Source organism: Theropithecus gelada, chromosome 15 (genome assembly GCF_003255815.1).
Source record: "Theropithecus gelada isolate Dixy chromosome 15, Tgel_1.0, whole genome shotgun sequence".
Taxonomy (NCBI): Eukaryota; Metazoa; Chordata; class Mammalia; order Primates; family Cercopithecidae; genus Theropithecus; species Theropithecus gelada.
Window position 1 is genome coordinate 65695588 of NC_037683.1, and position 21182 is coordinate 65716769.

At 33.0% G+C, this 21182-nt stretch overlaps 1 protein-coding gene across 2 annotated transcripts in view; it reads right to left on the bottom strand.

Moving 5' to 3' along the window:
* The window catches only part of CCDC171 (coiled-coil domain containing 171), a 398142-nt gene that overhangs the window by 34707 nt on the left and 342253 nt on the right, over positions 1-21182 (bottom strand). For both annotated transcript variants that reach the window (XM_025359528.1, XM_025359526.1), the window contains one exon: positions 16762-16914. In XM_025359528.1, the coding sequence (XP_025215313.1) occupies positions 16762-16914 (153 nt within the window). The remainder of the gene's footprint in view (positions 1-16761; positions 16915-21182) is intronic.

Genomic DNA, 21182 nt, shown 5'->3' on the forward strand with positions numbered 1-21182 from the left:
GAGAATCTAGAATGTGAAAGTCACATCTTATCAAGTAACTTTGTTGATGATTTTCAAACAGCTAAATTGCCAGCCTAAGTTGTTTTCTGCAATGTTGTTACATTCTGTAACATTTAAACTTTCAACCCCAGAGGCCACTGTAAAACTATCAATATGAAGGCACTAGTCACTGGAGTCTGATTACATTTAGTTCTGCATTTTAATTACATATGGATTCTATTAACTAAGCCTTTTGCCTTATAGGCAACATTTTAATCAAATTACTATAATTTTCAAATATGTTACAATAGTCTGATGAGTTAAAAGTTCACATTCCTAACATATTAAGTATCAAAAAATGTTGCATAAAAAAAGGAAATACTCCTTACAAATATGCTATTACATTTTTTTATTACTTTGGGGATTTATTGACTACCTAGTTACAAGTCACATTGTGAGATTTACATAACTGGTATACATTTGTAAATGGGTTACATTTACATTATATGTTGAATATAACCAAATTCAACATATAATTTTATTATAATTTTAGAAACACACTTATTCTATTGTTGTAAACTGACACAGGAACAAGACAAAACATAGTAAGAATCTTGGATTCAAAATCAATATTTGTAACTTCAATTGAAGAATTTTAAAGCTGACAGGGAATTTAGATTTCATGAAATAGCAACCCTTCATTTTAGAGCCAGAAAAACCAAGACCCAGGGAGAGAGCACAATTTATTTCCCAAAGCTTTGAGGTGAGTCAATAGTAAAGTTTGCTCTAGAACCCAAATTTCCTCTCAGTCTCTTTCATGCTCTTTCCACTACAACATATTGCCATCCTGTGTAAGCAACAATCTACCTGCCTATCCTACACCACCCAAGAACTAAAAGAAATATTTTAATGAGGTAAAACACACATAAAATTTACTAGTTTTGCAATTTTAAAGTGTACAATTCAATGGAATCAGGAACATTTACAACATTGTGCCATCATCACTATCATGTAGTTCCAGAACCTTTTCATCACCCTAGAATGAAATTCCACACCCATTAAGCAGTCACTCATTATGTGAGTCAACCACTAATGTGCTTTCTTGTCTCCATGGATTTGCCTATTCTGGATATTCCATATAAAATGGAATCATACAAATGTGGCCTTTTGTGTCTGGCTTCTTTCATTTAGCATAATGATTTCACAGTGCATCTGTGTTGTAACACGTTTCAGTGCTTCATTCCTTCTTATTGCTGAATTATATTATTAGTCCATGGTCTGCATGTATGGACCATGGAAGAATGGCCATTTACCCATTCATCAACTGATGCACATTTGAGTTGTTTCTACCTTTTGGCTTTGTAAATAGTGCTGCTATAAACATTTGGATACAAGTATTTGTATGAATACCGGTTTTCAATTATTTGGGGTACATATGTAGGAGTAAATTTGCTGAGTCATACGGTAACTCCAAGTTTAACTTATTGAGGAATCATTTTTCACAGTGGTTTACAACTTTATATTCCCATCAGCAATGTATAGGGGTTCCAATTTCTCTATATCCTTACAATACTTGTTATCTTCCTTTAATTATGACCATCCTAGTAGGTGTAAAGTGGTATCTCGCTGTGGTTTTGATTTGCATTTCTCTTTTTTTTCTTTTCTTTTTTTTTTTTTTATTCCTTTTTTTTTTTTTTTTTTTTTTTTTGAGACAGGGTCTTACACAGTTGCCCAGGCTGGAGTGCAGTGGCATTATCACAGCTCACTGCAGCCTTGAACTCCTGGGCTCAAGCAATCATCTCACCTTGGCCTCTCGTGTAGCCAGGACTACAAGCACATGCCAACATGCCCATCTAATCTTTTTTAGTTTTTGTAGAGATAGGGTCTCACTATACTATCCAGGCTGGTCTCCCTGGCCTCAAGCGATCCTCCTGCCTCAGCCTCCCAAAGCATTTGTATATCTTCTATGGAGAATTAGCTGTTCAAGTTCTCTGAGATTTTTTAAAAATTAGATGTATTTTTGTTGTTGAGTTGTAAGAGTTATTTGTATAGTATAGATATTAGGTATTAATCAGATATATAATTATAAATACTTTTTCCCATTCTATGGGTTTTCTTTTCACTGTCTTGATAGAGCCTTTCCATGCTTTTAATTTTGAAGAAGTCCAATTTATTATTTTTCTTTTGTCACTTATCCTTTTGGTGTCATATCTAAGAATCTGTTGCCAAATCCAAGCTCATGGAGATTTACTGGTATGTGTTTTACTAATAATTTTATAGTTTTAGACCTTATATGTAGGTTTTTAAATCCACTTTGACTTAATTTTTGTATACAGTGTGAGGTAAGGGTTAAAGAAAATTAAGAGGGAAATTTTAAATTTCCTGAGACAAACGAGAATGGAAACACATCAAGACACAGCAAAAGCCATTCCTGCAGGGAAGCTTGTAGCAATAAACACCTACCTTAAAAAAGAAGAAAGATTTCTAATAAGCAACCCAATGATGCACCTCCAGGAACTAGAAAAACAAGAACGAACTAAGCCCAGAATTGGTAGAAGGATGGAAATAATTTTTAAAAGTGAGACTAAGAAAAATAATTTAAAAGATTAATAAACTGAAGCATTGGTTTTTTGAAAAAGTAAATTGGCAAACCTTCAGCAAGACTAAGAAAAAGAGAAAAAAAAAATAATAGCAGAGATGAAAAAGAAGACATCACAATTGATACCACAGAAATATAAAGGATCATAAGAGACTACTATGAATAATTATACCAACAAATTTGATCACAGAGAAGAAATGGATAAATGCCTGGACACATACAACCTTCGAAGATTAAATTATGAAGAAATAGAAAATCTGAATAGACCAAAAACAAGTTAGGAAATTGAATCAGTAATAAAACATCTTCCATCAAAGAAAAGTTCAGGACATGATGGCTTTACTGCTGAAATCTATCTAACATTTAAAGAAGAAGAAATAAAAATTCTACTCAAACTAGTCCAGAAAATTGAAGAAGAGAAAATACTTTTAAATTCAGTTTATAAGGTCAGCATTATCTTGATTCCAAAATTGCACAAGGACACACAGACAAAAAAAACAAAAAAAACAAAAAAAACAAAACTACAGGCCAATATTCCTGATGAACATAGAGGCAAACTTTCCCAACAAGATACTATCAAACCAAACTCAACAGCATATTAAAGAAATTATTCACTGTGATCAAATGAATGATCATGGAATGGCAGAAAATACAGTAAACTATACATCTCTCAAAGGGATAATATCCAGAATTTATAAGGAACTCAAACAACTCAACAGCAAAAATAAAATAAAATAAAATAAAAATAACCCAATTCAAAAACAGGCAAAAGACCTGAATAGACAATTCTCAAAAGAAGACATACAAGTTGACAACAGGCATATGAAAAAAAATGCTCAACATCATTAATCATCAGGGAAATGCAAATCAAAACCACAATGAGATATCATCTCATTTCAGTTAGAATCATTATTACCAAAAAGGCAAAAGAAAACAAATGTTGGTAGGTATGTGGAGGAAAAGGGAACGCTTACACACTGTTGTTAGGGTTGTAAAGTAGTACATCATGGAATTCATCATGGGGATGCAAGGATGGTTTAATATACACAAATCCATAACTGATATACCACATTAACATAAGGACAAAAACTATATGATCATTTCAACAGACACAGAAAAAGGATGACAAAATTCAACATCTGTCATGATAAAAGGCTCTCAACAAGTGAGGAATAGAAGGTATGTACCTCAAAACAATAAAGACATTATGGGAAACCCATAGTTAACATCATATTGCATGAGGAAAATGTTTTTCCACTAAAATCAGGAAGAAAACAAGGACACTCACATTCACTACTTCTATTCAACATAGTACTGGAAGTCCTAGCCATAGCAATTATGCAAGAGAAAGAAACAAAAGGCACCTAAATTGAAAAGGAAGACGTCAAGTCATCCCTGTTTGCAGAAAACATGATCTTATACATAGAAAACCCCAAAAACTCCACCAAAAAAACTATCACAACTAATAAATGAACTCAGTAAAGTTTCAAGATACAAAATCAATATTAAAAATCATCAGCATTTTTATATCCAAATAGTAAACTATCTGAAAAAGAAATCAAGAAAATAATTCCATTTATAATAGCTACAAAAAAGTAAGATATCTATGAAGCAATGCAACCAAAGATGTGAAAAATCTCTATACTGCACACTACAAAATTTTAACAAGAGAAAGTGAAGAGGATACAAATAAATGAAAAGATATCTAGTATTCATGGATTTGAAGAATTAATATTGTTAAAATGGCCATACTGCCCAAAGCAATCTACAGGTGTAATGCAGTCCCTATCAAAAGACCTATGACATTCTTCTCAGAAATAGAAAAAAAAAAATCCTAAAATTCATGTGGAACCACATACATACACAAAAACCCTGAATAGCCAAAACAATCCTGAACAAATAAAACAAATCTGTAGGCATCATACTACCTGACTTCAAAATATGCTATAAAGCTATAGTAAGCAAAACAGCATGGTACTGGCATAAAAACAGACACATAGACCAATGGAACACAACAGAGAACCCAGAAATAAATTCAGACACCTAAGGTGCTAAGCACACACACTGGGGAAAGGACAATCTCTTCAATAAATGGTACTGGGAAAACTAACTATCCACACGTAAAAGAATGGCATTAGACCCCCTACCTCTTGCCATATCCAAAAATCAACTCCAAATGGATTACAGACTTAAATGTAAAATGCAAAGCTATGACAGCACTAGAAGAAAACATATGAGAAATGCTTTGTGACACTGGGTTGGGCAAGGGTTTTTCAAGTAAGACCTCAAAAGTACAGGCAACAAAAGCAAAAATGGACAAATGTGATTACATCAAACTAAACAGCTTTTGCACAGCAAAGGAAACGACTGACAGAGTAAAGAGACAACTTACATAATGGCAGAAAATATAGTAAACTATACATCTCTCAAAGGGCTAATATCCAGAATTCATAAGGAACTAAACAACTCAACAGCAAAAAAATAAAATAAAATAAAACAAAATAAAATAAAATAAAATAAAAACCCAATTCAAAAGTAGGCAAAAGATCTCAATAGACATTTCTCAAAAGAAGACATACAAGCAGATAACAGGCATATGAAAAAATGCTCAACATCACTAATCATCAGGGAAATACGAATCAAAACCACAATGAGATATCATCTCATTTCAGTTAGAATCATTATTACCAAAAAGGCAAAAGAAAATAAATGTTGGTAGGGATGTAGAGAAAAAGGGAACACTTACACACTGTTGTTAGGGTTGTAAAGTAGTATAGCTATTAATGGAAAACAGTACAGAGTTTCCTCAAAATGTTAAAAATAGAACTACCATATGACCCAGAAATACCATTACTGGGTATATATCCAAAGCAAATAGAATCAGTAGGTCAGAGATATCTACACTCCAATGTTTATTGCGTGGATGTGACTATGGTTAACAGTAAAATGTTGTACATTACAAAATAGCTAGAAGAGAGGCTTCTGAATGTTCTCACCACAAATAAATGATAAATGCATGAGATTATGGATATACTAACTACCCTGACTGGATCATTATACAATATAAATAAGTATCAAAACATCAAATTATACCCTGGATATATGTACAACTACAATGTGTCAGTTTAAAACATAATTTTTAAAAAGAATTTTAGAGTTTTAGCTCTTATACACAGGCCTTTGATCCATTTTTAGTTAATTTCTGTATATAGTATGAGGGAAGACTTCAAGGAAATACATTTTTGAAAATAAACTTTCTACTGATTATGTAAGTCAGACTCTATTTCTGAAATAACACAAACTCTTACTTTTTGCTGGGCCTAAGTAGAGTTCATTTTAACTTGGTATATCATTGTCACTAACAAACACTTACTGAGTATATACCATGTAAGTAAAAGGTATTAAAATGGTTATTTTATGTCTGCATATATCTACCTCTATGTAAACACAAAGAGGTAGGGGTGCCAAAATATCTGACAAAATCATTTAAGTGGTATGTTGAAAAGAATGTTCTTCTTTGTTGCAAATAATTTTGTGTTGTCTTTTCTTTTTTTTTAGGAAAAGTAGTGAGAAGAAACATCCAATGTATATTATTTAAAAGTATTTACTTAAAATTTTACCATATGAAGAATATGTAGATTATTCTATTCATTTTCATTAAGTGCTAATACAGAATAATACAAAACAGTTTGTTGGAAATTAAAGAAAATTTGGTGTGGGAAATATTTGGAGGGAATCATGGTTTGTGCAAAGTGTAGGTCCAATAACAGGTATAGGTTGAAAAAATATTATGAAAGGAGTGCTCTTCTAATTAATTTCAATTCAAATCAACCAGCATTTATTAAAGTCAGATCATAACAATGGATTATAAAAATGACTAAGACATCACCTCGAATACTCACAATATGCTAATACATACACAACTAATTGGTTATATAAGTCAGACTACTATACAGAACTCAGACATGTAGATATAGTGATAAATGATCAGAACAAAGGAACTCTTACTTCTTCTGCCAATTGAACAATGGTCTAAAAAACCAGAAGGAGTCGGAATATGCCAGAATGTCAATGGTAAAAAACTCATACTTTATTATGGGGAAATTGTAGAGAAAAAATTCTTGCGTTTCTAGAATACGAGAAATCTTTAAAAGTTTGAAAATGTTTTCAGTAATGGTATGACCTGACCATATCTGTGTTTTGGAAGGATAACTCTGGCACTAATGTAGCAGAGTGAACAGAAGAAAAAAGACTAGATATGAGAAAACTTAATGGAAGACCATTGCAATAGCCCAGGGAAATGGTCATGTGACCACGCAGATAGAAATAAGAGGATAGGTCTAAGAGATCTGTGGTCGTAGAAACAGTAAGGCTTAGCCATAGATTAAATATTGGTGGTAGAGGGAAAGTGGAACAAAAGTTAAGGAATCTTCCTTGGGCTGCAAGGTGGACAGTTATTTCTGAGACAAGCAATGTAGGCAAAGAAGAATTAGGAAAACCAGGGCATGGAAGTATTGAAAAAAGTATTCAGTTTGGGACCTTAGTGAATTTCAGGTGTTTGCAGAAAATCAAAGTGCAAATGTTTAACAGGTAATTAAAACCCTTAAAGAACTCAATTTAGTAAAAAAGATAAAATAGTAGGGGAGTTACTCAGAAGCATATTTAGTTTTTGCCATTTTTTGAAAACCTAATAGGAATAATCACAGCATTATGTTGCCAGTTACTATCCACATTTTGTGCAACTTAATTATTAATCAATTATACTGATTACTTTGAAACTTTAATTCTGGCACTTCTTGCTCCATCCTTGTAAAACTTCATCACTGTGGAATAGAACTATATATTAATGCTTATACTGATATGCAAAATAATATATCCCTAACATATAATGTTTCATATTATATGAATGTATACTTATAGTTATATAAATATAAAATTTATGTCATGTCCCAAAAGTCACTATCAGGATTTGGGTTAGTCACCATCATGAAAGCGGATCTTCTTAAACTACATTACGTAAAACAAAATTCTCGAAAGAAGGTATGAGGCCATTGGAATATGCATTAATACCTCCAGGCCCCTGTTTCCTACACAAACAACTCTTGAGTTTCTAGAATATGAGAAACCTTTAAAAGTCTGGACATGTATGCCAAGGATCAAAAAAATATATATGTTTGCATGTTGACTGGGCTGTCCAGTTTTTGATATTTTATGTTTTCCTTATTCAGCTCTATTAGTATCCAAAAGCCAGAGCTGGCAGTCACAACAAAAATATGAGAGAATTTAATGAAAATCTAACTAAGAAGTATTTAGCAAAAGGATAAAATGAACACTGTTATGACATAAAATGCAGGTGAATTGTGAGAACAAATAGGAAAAAAACGAAATTTGGAGTAAGGAAAATAAAGCAAAAGGAGTAAATATTTTGTAACATAGTTGTCAGAGATATAACAGTGAGAGTTTCTCAAACAGTGAAACGTATTACAGCTTATATGCCACACAGCTGGCCCCTTCTCCTCCAGTGTCATTTCTCACAATTCTCCACCTAATCCACTCTGCTTTAGTCATGTTAGACATCTTGCAATCCCTTGAGCTTGCCATGCTTTCTCATGTCAACTCCGACTTAATCTTCATTTTTTCAACTGAGATTTCAATTCCTCAAGCAGGCCTTTCCTCACCCAAGCCCAAGTGAAGTCCCTCAGTTATATGCTCTGACAGCACCCTGGGCTTGTACTTTAACAGCCCTCTTTTAATTACTTGTACAATGGTTGTATTCTCCACTATATCTGAAGTGCCACGATGGTAAAGATTTGTCTTATTCCACATTGCTGTCTCCCTGGAAAGCACCTGAAAGGGAATCAGAGGTCTTGGCTTGTAATCTGATTGGTTTCTAACTAAAAGTCAGGGAGTTGAACTCCAGAATCTGTACTTCACACCACTGAAGTGCACTGTATAGCCTCTCAACAAATTGTCAAGGCTAACAGCTGTTTCAAAAAAATATTCTTAAAGACTAAAAACTCAATAATGAATATCAATAATCAACTAAGATAAGGTATATGAATGTTTGTGGAAGCAACTTACCTGGAGAAAAATACGTGAATTCTGTGTCAGTTTCTCTATCTACACAACACTAATATTAACAAATGATCCCTCTGCTATCCATAAAATATAACTAAAATAAATGTGGTGAAATATTATTTTTGAACTTAAGAGAAAGAGGATTCTTTTTTTTTTATCTTAACTGAACCAAAATATCTAAACAATTCACCTTTATTAACAATATAATACCACCTGACAAGTATCAAATCTGACATAATCTGAACAATCGTGCAAAGATATTTCTCCCACAAAGACACTAATGGAATGGTCCTCCGAGTTGTAATTTATTATTTACTCATAAATAAAGTCCTGTAAAATTAAAAACATACTGCTTAAACATACGGTGGAAATGAAGCAAATCAATACTGTAGTTGCAGCATCATAACTCACAGCAAAGTATTTGGGTTTGGCATTCTATGTTTCAAGACTGAAGTATCATGTTTCTCCATAGCTGTAGGTGTGCTGGTCTCCAAACACCCACAAGTAATTGGTTCTGACTGCTGTACGGTTCTCTACTGGGCTGCATGGGACTCAAAAGCTCTTTACTCAAAGCCCTTTTGTAGTTATTATAACTCAAGATAAAAGCTCTGGAGCAGTCCTAAGTTAATGGGCCAAAGACCAACATACCGGAAAAGTTAAAGTACTGGCAAGTATACAATTGATGAGAAATCTTACATGAACTCCAGCATTATTATTGTGTGTTGCTAAAAAACCTGAAAATGTTACCTAAAGAGGGATAGTTTTTAAAGATAATTATTCATGTTTACAATATGATCAATCTCTTTATATGCATTACAATGACATGACATATGTTTTTGATTAATAATGAATTTTTTTTATCTGGTGAAAGGGCTGGATAAGATAGTAATGAGTAATCACCTGCCTTGATTCATTAAATAAGTGATAACAACAAAAAGTAATGGTAATATAGTACTTATATGCTAAAAGCACTGATATAAGGATTATTTTAGTTCTTTTGCCTACAAATAAAACGATTTCCTCATAGTTAACTTATATTTCTTAAAGTTATATGTATAGCTTAGCTGTAGGAAATATATATAACTTTCAGAAAATCTTTTTACACACAGATAAGAGAACTAACATTTATTGATCACCTACTAATATGCCAGACACTGTATCTTTGTTCCATCCTCATAACAACCCTACAATGTGGGAATTTTCATCTACTTATTACAAATATCAAAATTGATGCTTAGAGTGTTTTAATGGCTAATGAGTAACAGTGCCAGAATGTACATCCAGGCCTGCCTGATGCTAAAGCCTCTGTGAAAAGGGGAAAATGGCAGGTGAAGTGGGTGTTGGAGGAGACAGCAGGTTAATAGAGTTTTGAGATTGGCCAAAATAACAAATATTAGAGAGACCAAAAAAGACCATCCAGAACAAAATGGTCAGAAGTGGAATCAAATCAAATTATAAAGTAAAAAGCTAGAATTGGATGGTGCAAGAATGGATTGGGAACCAATGAAGGTGAGGTTTAGAATGACTACTGCAAGCAGTAGGGCTCACGGGGTACAGGCTGTTTGGATGAGTTGGGTGGCTTTAATTAAGAGGGGGGATGGAACTAAAATAACGATATATTTCCTATTATACGAAAGTGGTAACTTCATCCATTAAACACATGCACTATCCATAAGACCCAAATCAACATAAAATATATATTTTCATTGTTCTTCCCACTTTACAAGGTGTCAAATTGCTATATATTCTTCAGAGACTCCTACACATATATTATCTTCTCAGCACTTTCTTCTAACAATGTTAGATAGAATGTACTCTTCACTCATTTGTGCAACCACAGATTTTTTATGTGTCTATTTTTGTATGTCTCTGTTTCCCCAGCCAGAGGAGGAACTCACAAGCGCAGAGATCATGTCTTATTCACCTTTGTCTCCATACCTCAAATAATGTCCACTTAATGATTATTTCTATATTGTTAAATACAGGTAGAAAATAGTCTATGCAATAACGAACACAGAGATGTGTGAGTTCCAAAGGAAAAGAAATGAGCACACATTCAGTGCTTTTCAGATGCGATGGTACAAAGTACTACCTATATGTCCCTGACGCTCAAACCATCTAGGTCGGTGGATATTAATATTCCAAAACATTAGATTAAGGGAAACTCAAACTCAACGTACTCAAAACTAAATTCACAATATTCCCCCCATTCCATTGTTTTCTTTGTCAGTAAATGAGACCATTGATCCATTTCCAAAAGCAAAAAACTAGGAATTGTCTCAGGCACACCATTTTCTCTTGTTCTTCATGTCTAGCTGGCTCCTTACACTGTAGCCAAAGTGATCCTTTTTAAAATGCAACTCTGAGCTCATTCCTCCTTTTAAAATTTTTGATGAGTTTTCCCTTGCTCTTAGGAAAAAGAACAAAGTCTGACCTCTGCCCTTTTCTCTAGACCATTCTTATATTAGATCTCTCTTGCCTTTGCTTGCTTCCGCCAGCCACAGTGGTCTTTCTCAGTTTCTTCTTTCCATCACAGAAACTTTGTAGGAGTCACCACTCCCCTTTTCCTGATCTAGATCACTGTTGTTTTGTACCATTGGATAATTCCTACCCAATCTTCAGACACTAGCTCAACTATCACTGACTCTGAAAATGTTGTACTCATACCCTAGTCTAGGGCAGCCCCATTGTTTAAAAAACTCATAATCAGTTAAGTTCTTTCCTTTCGGTGCATTGTTTTGGTTAGTAATTACACATTATTTAGTGTGATTACATGAAAAATAATTCCACGACTAGATTTTAAGTTCATGAGAACAAGGATTGTCTGTTTTGGTTCATGTGATATCCCCAAGAACAGAATTGTGCCCACCAAAAAGCAGATGCTCAATAAATTTTGAATAGATAAAGAAAAGAATAATACAAAGAAGGCAGAGCACAAGTAAGAAGAGGCCTGGGAGTCAACAAAGCAAAAGTGGACGTGTGAAACAAACGAGATGACTGTTTAAAGAAGAAAGGAGTAGCTAAAGGCCTGATGTTGCATAAAAGTTGAAAGGGATGGGAAGGAACTAATGGATAGAGCAAGCATAAAATTATTGGTGACTTTGGAAAAAACAGTCTCAGCAGAATGACAGACTCAAAAGTCAGATGGCAGCAAAGCTCAAGGATAAATGGAAAGTGAGTATATAGAAGCAACTATAGATGACTTTTTAAGAATGTGTAAATAGTATGGCGATTCCTCAAGGATCTAGAACTAGATGTACCATATGACCCAGCCATCCCATTACTGGGTATATACCCAAAGGATTATAAATCATGCTGCTATAAAGACACATGCACATGTATATTTATTGCGGCACTATTCACAATAGCAAAGACTTGGAATCAACCCAAATGTCCATCAGTGACAGACTGGATTAAGAAAATGTGGCACATATACACCATGGAATACTATGCAGCCATAAAAAAGGATAAGTTTGTGTCCTTTGTAGGGACATGGATGCAGCTGGAAACCATCATTCTTAGCAAACTATCACAAGAACAGAAAACCAAACACTGCATGTTCTCACTCATAGGTGGGAACTGAACAATGAGATCACTTGGACTCGGGAAGGGGAACATCACATACTGGGGCCTATCATGGGGAGGGGGGAGGGGGGAGGGATGGCACTGGGAGTTATACATGATGTAAATGACGAGTTGATGGGTGCTGACGAGTTGATGGGTGCAGCACAGCAACATGGCACAAGTATACATATGTAACAAACCTGCACGTTATGCACATGTACCCTAGAACTTAAAGTATAATAATAATAATAATTTTAAAAAAAAGAATGTGTAAATGAAAGGAGAGGAAAACAGGCTGCAGAAAGGCGCAGAGAGCTCAGTCATTGGAATATACTAATGGTGATCAAAGAAGAGGAGTTACATGCTCAAGGCTATAGTAAGAAGCAGGATAAAATGATGAAATCGGTAGTTGAAACAGTTAGGTTAGTAAATAATCTTTTCCTGTGGTATAATCCAATTGCTTTCTGCCAAGATAATGGTGATCAGAATAATAGCTGACATATTTTGCGGGGTACTAAGTGTGACGCAAGGTCCTAAGTACTTTAACACTTCTTACTAGACTGCCCAACATCTCTATTAGGTAACAATATCATTGTCCCCATTTTACAGATGAAAGCCCTGACATGCAAGCCACATAGTGAGCAACTGATAGAACTAGAACCTGAATCCAAATTTATTTGACTTCTATGGCACACACTATTAACTGGTTAACACAATACCCACTCCTTCCTAACTCCCTTGTCGCTTGACTTATTTCAGCTACGTGTGATCACATGACCCATTTCCAGCTATTGGAACATTAGCAGAAACCTGTTTGGAGCTTCTTTAGAAGATTTTCCCTTCTTTGAAATATATAAATATTAAATATGTTTTTAAAAAGGAAAAGCCTTTTAAGGTGTGTATAGAGATCTATCTATATACCTATATCTATATGTCTACATACATGCCTTTGGAGGCATATATATAACTGAGTTACACATATATATATAAGCTATCCCATCCTTCTGACTTGAATGTTACTACAAATCCTAGATCTAGGCTGCAATCTTATGACAATGACGGGGTGGCAGAGAAATTACAGAAAAGTTGAGCCACTAAACTAGTAACAGTAAACACCTACTTCTAGACTTCCTGTGATGTGAGAAAAAAGTTCTCTATTTTTTAATTGACAGATGAAATTGCATGTATTTATCATGTACAACATGTTTTCAAGTATATATACATTGTAAAATTGTTAAATCTAGCTAATTAACAAATGTAATACCTCACATAGGTATCATTTTCATGGTGGGAACATTTAAAATCCACTCTTTGCATTTTTCAAGAGTATGTATTTATTAACTATAGTCACCATGTTGTACAATAGAGATCTAGAACTTATTTCTCCTATCTAACTGTAATTATATATTCTCTGACCAACATCTCCCCATTGTTCTCTCTCCCGTATCCACTCCAGCCTCTGGTAGCCACCAATCTGTTCTCTACTACGAGATTACTTTTTTAGATTCTACATATAAGTGAGATGCAATATTTGTTTTTCTATGCCTGGCTTATTTCATTTAACATAATGTCCTACAGATTCATCCATGTTGTCGTAAATGACAAAATTTTGTTCTTTTTTATGACTGAATAATATTTATTGTGTACATATACCATATTTCCTTCATCCATCCATCCATTGATGGACACTTAGGCTGATTATGTATCTTGGCATATTGTGAACAGTGCTGTGATAAACATAGGAGTGCAGTATCTCAACTCTGAAACTACTAGAAGAAAGCATGGGGGGAACTCCATGCCACTGTTCTTGGCAATGATTTTTTGGGAAATGATCTTTAAAATTATATGCAATAAAACCAAAAATAGACAAATGGGATTAAATCAAACTAAGAAGCTCTGCACAGCAAAGGAAACAATCAACACAGTTAAGTGACAACCTATAGGATGGAAGAAAATATTTGCAAGCTATACATGTAACAGGGATTAATATCCAAAACATGTAAGGACCTCTAACAATAGCAAGAAAACTAATAACCTGATTTTTAACATGGGCAAAAGATCTAAATAGACATTTCTCAAAAGAAGATATACAAATTGACTTGTATATGAAAAAATGCTCAATATCACTAATCATCAGGGAAATGCAAATGGAAACTACAATGAGATATCACCTCACTCCTGTTACAATGGCTGTTAACAAAAAACAAAAGATAAGTGTTAGTGAAGACATGGAGAAAAAGGAATCTTTGCACAGGCTGGTTGTGGGAATGTAAATTAGTACAGTCATGGAAAACAGTATGAAGGTTCCTCAAAAAATTAAAACTAGAACTATCATGTGATCCAGCAATCCCACAACTGGGTATATATCCAAAGGAAATGAAATCAGTAGGTCAAAGAGATATGTGCACTCCCCTGTTTTTTAAATTGTGCTAGTCAGATTTTCTGTGACTTACACTTGATAGTATTCCTAATGGATATAACTCCAAAGCCCATGGTCTTACCCAGCAAACAATATTGCCTCTCATCTATGAAATACAAAGACAAAGGTTTGTTTTTCTACTTCCTTTAGAGAGTTCTTAAAAAGTTCAAGTTAGTAAATGCATATACAAATATCTTCAAAAAATAAAAACCATTACACAAGTTTATTATTTTTACAACAGTGATTCTGAACTAAGTGAAAAGACAGGAGAGCACACATCCTGTCCAGACATGGAATTGGGCAGCATTTTCCTAAAAGGATACATGAGAATCACCTGGGGGAATTTTTCACATTCTAGAGATGAAAAATCACTACCAGGTGAACCACCTCTTCTAAATGGAACGATGAGTGTATCCTGCAGATATGCTCAAAGGGGAAAAAATGTTGAAAAGTAGGGTTTTGGTATGATTGTGAAGTATATTAAACACACTTTCATTAAGTATCAGTAGCATAACAATTGGTAAAAACTGAACCCACGGAGAAACAATCTCACCTTACCAAGTTCGGTCTTCTTAAAATACAAGTAATTGTTTTCATATTAAATAATAGTAAAAAGTAATAAACAATAGTACATCCCAACAAAGCTGATACAACTTAAACAGTATAATGTAAAATTAATCAATCAAATCAGAGACAGCAAGAAGAAATGTGAAAAAGGCTAGAATAAATTCTAGATATTCCAGAATTTTAAAAAGTTTCCTCTTCATTTTAATTTCTCTTGGTGGAGGTTAAGTTTACTAATCTCTCATTAATAAATTAACAAAGTCACTTTAAAAACTGAACTCACAACTCTGGTCCCAAATAATCGCCTTTTTACATTTATTGGATAAATTACTCGCACTTTTCACTCAATAAATATTTATTGAGTACCTACTATGAGCCAGACTGCTCTTGGAACTGGAATGTCTTCACAGAAATGAAGCAAACACTGAAAATTGCTTTTCTTTATGGAACCTACATTCTACTGAGGAAGGAGCAAACAAACAATAAGCAAATAAATAAAATGCACCATATGTCAGTTTGATGATAACTGCTAGAGGGAAAAAAATAAAATAAGAAAGGTGGAAGGTAGACAGGAAATATGGGGCAAAAGAAACAGAGAGAGACAGAGAGCTTTTCAGGGGGCAGGGAGGGTTCATGGTTGTGATTTTTGAATACCCTAGTTACAAAGGCTTTATTTGGACGCTGGCACTTGAGCTAAGACCAGAAGGTGAGGAATCAGACCACAGCCATGCATCTATTTGTTTTAACACTGCTTTTCTGTTGAATGTAGCATTTGAAGTGGGTCAATAGCTGAATAGCAAAATGATACTGTTTTTCTTTATAAGTCACTGTAATCAAACCAAAAAAAAATTAAAAAGACATTCCAATTATTTGTAACTTTGTGAATCTACTGTTGACATATCAGCCTTTTGAGGGAAAGTTTAAATGTTTACTTATTCCTTTATGTCACAAAACATTCATTTTTAAAAACTCCCCAAACATATATTTCAAGTGTAGAATTTTTTTTTTTTTTTTTTTTTTTTTTTTAGTGTTACGTGAGCCCAAATTTCATCATGGGCTAAAATTTTAAGACATGAAAATAGCTGCTGAAACTGAATTTTAATCATATAGATGAATCACAACATGCATCTTTAGCTAGGCATGTATTATGGATAAGTCTAGTTTTCTACAGAGAATAATCACATGTTCTAATTACCATTTTGGTTATACGCATAATTAATAATATTCTGTCTTAATGGGACACACTGAATCTTCAGACAGTTGCAAGCTTTAACTATGCATACTGCCAAATCCAACTGTCAGCTGCACTGCCAAACACAAAGGAATCTTGATGTAGTGTTTTAGCATTGATAACAATATGCATATCTTTATACATAATACCATGAAAAAATTAATTGCTTTTCTTCCGTCAAATTTTTCTCCACACAAATAATTTTATGTCACTTGATCATTTACCCTAAATTACATATATTGGCAAATGATCTTATGAACATTAAAAACATAAATGTAAACGTAACCCAAGATTCAAGGAGTTATAAAAATTATAACAAGGACTTACTGATTGTAAACTTGCATTTTCACGTAAACAAGCTGTGTGAAGCTCTGATTTTAAGGCCGCAATGTGACTTCGATGAGATGTCATTTCCTTCTCTAATGTTGTGATTCTAGTGCTTGCAAGCTGGTAGACATCCATGAAACTTTTAATCATAGCCTTAAGAAATAAAAATAATGTCACATATAATTCAAATAAATATGTCCCCAAAGGAGAATTTCCATAATTTGAAAGCAAAACCATTAAAATTTTAAAATAAACAACTTTTCATCTTTCTTTAAAATAATAAAGCTAAACTTCACATTTTATATTGAGAACAGTGACTATTTTAAGAAAGTTTGTGAGAAAATAATTGAGACTTCATTCCAGAGTATTTATTTAAATAAGATGTACTTTGATCTATTGTGCTTAAAATTTAGAATGTGGTTTCAAAAGATGGCATGGTTATTTTCTGTAGTAAAGTTAAATTCAAGTTGTAATTTGACCTAAATTTCAATCTTTTTTTTTTTTTTTTTTTTTTTTTTTTTGAGATGGAGTCTCGCTCTGTCGCCCGGGTTGGAGTGCGGTGGCCGGATCTCAGCTCACTGCAAGCTCCGCCTCCCGGGTTTACGCCATTCTCCTGCCTCAGCCTCCCGAGTAGCTGGGACTACAGGCGCCCGCCACCTAAATTTCAATCTTAAGAGAGGTGCAATCTTAATGGGTATACGAACAAGATATTTCAAAATAAGCTGAGTTAGTAAAATTTTTAATCCACCTAAAAAACAAATGTTTTGAAACAAAAGGAGTTAAAATAATCTTGTGATTTTTAAGAGTAAATGTGATTCCTATTTTGTAAGAAAAGTATAATTATGTTGATTCATGTAACACAGAAATGCCGTCACACTGGACTATACATAATAAAACAATTAACATAAGCAAGTTCTGGTAACTTATTATCTCCTCTAAACAGTACCATATTTAGGGAATTGTTGGATCACACTTTAATAATATTTTATAGACTTTTTCTTCTAAAGCAATTTGTAATGAATTTTAAGTACAGGATACTATTATGCCTTTTTTTAAAAGGCTTTCAAAATAACTCAAATATAGCAAAATAAATCCCATATTTCAAAGACATTTTCAAAAATATTATATTGTTTATAAGGAAAATGTTCCTACAATAGCCACAACTTAGTATAATGGTAGACAGTGTGAGAATTCGCAAATTACATTCTATCTTAAGGTTATGGATTAGGAAAGCTTTGAGAAATTATATATTTGAATAGTTGTGAATACATGTGAAAAATAATTTAGTGAACAAAGAAAGTGTAAGAAACAATGTAGAGAATGTATGCAAAATAGAGTAAGTTAGTTACTTGCAGGTAAGTAAGAAAATTCAGATCTTTTGGCCTAATAAATTCTTATTTGCCCTCAAAAATCCAGCTCAGATCTTTTTCAAGAATCCTCTTGTGAGCCCAAAAAAGGCAGTGTTAACTTCTATCCTGTTTTTCTGTGGATCCTTCATGCCTGCTTCCACTGTTGCATTTATTGCTTTAATAGAAATGTATTAGTTTACATGTTTATCCTCTTTACTAGACTGAGGAGCTACTTAAGGCCAGATACTGTGCCTATATCTATCTGGAGCTTCAGGGATAGTGAGTGCTTGTTTGAATGACTGCTTGAATTAACAACTGTTTTGAAGAATGAATGAATTAATTAATTAATTAAAGAAAAATTAGAAAAGATAAAAACCATAAGATGAAACCATATATTGTTACAAAATACTTTCTAGGAAAGGGTGATGATGTTTGGGAAAGTACATAATCTTAACACCTAAACAAATGAATAAATTATTAATGATACTCTGTTCAAGTTGAAAACAAGCAGAAGCATAACTATAGGCTAGGCATAAAAGGGTGAAGTACACAAATGGGAATTTATTAACCAACACTACATAAGCATTATATGACTTCTTACCTGGGAATATCTGACATATCCTAACCTATCTTCCTGTGAATCATTTCAAGGTAAGTTTACAGCTAATACTAATACAAAACATACCCCTGCATCTCAAAAGTATGTGAAAATCAGAAACTTGAATTACGTCTGTTTTTTCCTATGTCAAGTCTCTCTCAATTCTTTTAAATTCATGTATCTTCTCTATTGAGAAAGTGAACCAGAAATCACAAGTCCTGGGGTTTTTTTCTTTTTTCTGATTCTTACTTTGATTCAACTCTATGTTGTTGGGAAATGCCACATAATCCCTCTGAGCCTCCATCTCCTCCCTCTATAAAATGAGAAAAAAGAGTCGTTTTCTTGTCTACTTCCAAAACTGTTGTAAGGCTCAGAAAATTAAAATAGCTAATGTTTATTAGGTATTTACTGAAGTGTAGGGACCATGTAAGCATATTACATGCTTAATTTCATTTATCTTTACAGTAACCAAATGGAGTAGATACTTTTTTAACCTAGCTTTTCAGAGCAAAACACAAGAGCTTGGAGGGATTAAATAACTAGTCCAAGTTTACAATTAGTTGGATAATAGTCAGGATACAAATCCAAGTATTTCTCATGCAAACCCATTCCTTAACCCTTCAACTATATTGCATTTAATATAAGAAAGCACTCTAAAAATGGTAAACTATTGAATTTCATTGTAGTATTATTACTATTATTCTATTTTCAAATTCTCCATTAAAATATAAATGAGACATTCTGAAATACATGGTTCTTATATATATACTTTTATTGTCTAAGGACCTAAAATGTATAAAAGGCTGAAACATGCATAAATGCTTATTGAATGATAAGAAAGTTCCCTTCCATCAGTAATGGGCTCCTGGATTATTATTTCACTGTAAGTCACAAGAGAATTGGCCTTTAATATTTTAGGATTAAAAGTTCCACATTTTAAAAGTTATCCCATTTTCTAAACTTGGAGAAACACATTTTACGAATTTCATCTTTATGACATTCTAAAAGGAATAAATAATACAAATGATATTCCATCAAATCTCCCTTTAAAAATAAATTTTTTTAGAAGTAATGTCAGAAATTTTATGTAGTGGATAACTCTTCCTTGATCTACTTTTAATAACTAAATTCTAATATTCAGTGAAATATTAATATAAACCACATATTACTTCTTTATAACACTAAAAAGAATATAATAATCCAATTTTTCTTAGGATTTCAAATCTTAAACATTCCAACTCTCTTAAAGTAATATTTTCATTTGAGAGACAAAATAAAATTTGTATAATAGTGCATATGATACTTTTTCAGAGCAGCAAGGTACGATGATCAATACAGAAAGCATGTTTCATGTTACTAATATGTATAAAATATACTATGCTCTTCTAAACAAAAGTCTCCTTCAAAATTTGAAGGTATGAGGAGTATCACTGAAAAGGCAATTATTCAAAGAAGCCACAGATCTTCTGAAGAATAAAGAATGTTAACTTCCAGTATTAAAAAGTGATTCAAACTATATAGCAAAACATACCAATGAAAAATTCAACTCTTTAATACGAAAGAAAGGTGCCAAGTTGGTACAAGAAATGGAAATGACAATCTGAATTAACTGAGGGAGTAGAAGAAAGAGGGAGTAAGCATCTACTGACCCTTGTATCAGTCTCCTAAAGTCTAACCCTCTACGACATATTCTGTTCCTTTATTAAAAGATCACATTATTTTACATTAGGAAACAATGATAGAACAGCATGATATTATATACAGCAAGTCCAGGATTTGAGAATTTATCCTATTGTCATCTTTGACCCGAGGGGGTTATTTTGACTATACTATGCAGTGAGAGCTGTATTTCAGTGGGACTCAGCTAGTATATGAAGAACAAAAGACAGTTTCTGAACAAGAAGAACTTTTGTTTTAGAGATAATCTATAGTATCTATAATTGACAGTAACAAGATGAGGGAATTTCAAACATAAAATTCCACATCTATGCATTTTTTAAAAGTATATGTGCATTAAAATATAAAAAGTTATGAGATACAAACAAGTGCACGTCACTTGAAGACTAGAACATAATTTATATAATTTGTTATGTACATATTATTAAGTAGTTTAGACTGACATCAAATTTGAACACCAGGAACAATGGGATTATTGGGGACCTGATACTAAGAGAAGAAGAAATTAGTGGAAAATATCATAAAGCCTACATGCCAAAATATCAAATCTTTTATCTACATTTTTGAGTAAATGGAAAGCAAAACCTCTAACATTTTGACTTTAATTCATATAATTACAAACATACTTCATTTCTATATCTTATGTAAATATATTGTGTAAAACACATATGCCAGATATACTAAATATGTGAAATGTAATATGTTCTCACAAAATTAGGATAAAAATTCATACCTTATAACATTTTATAGAAATTAAATGAGTATTAATATGTGAAATGAGCTTAAACTACCTGGCA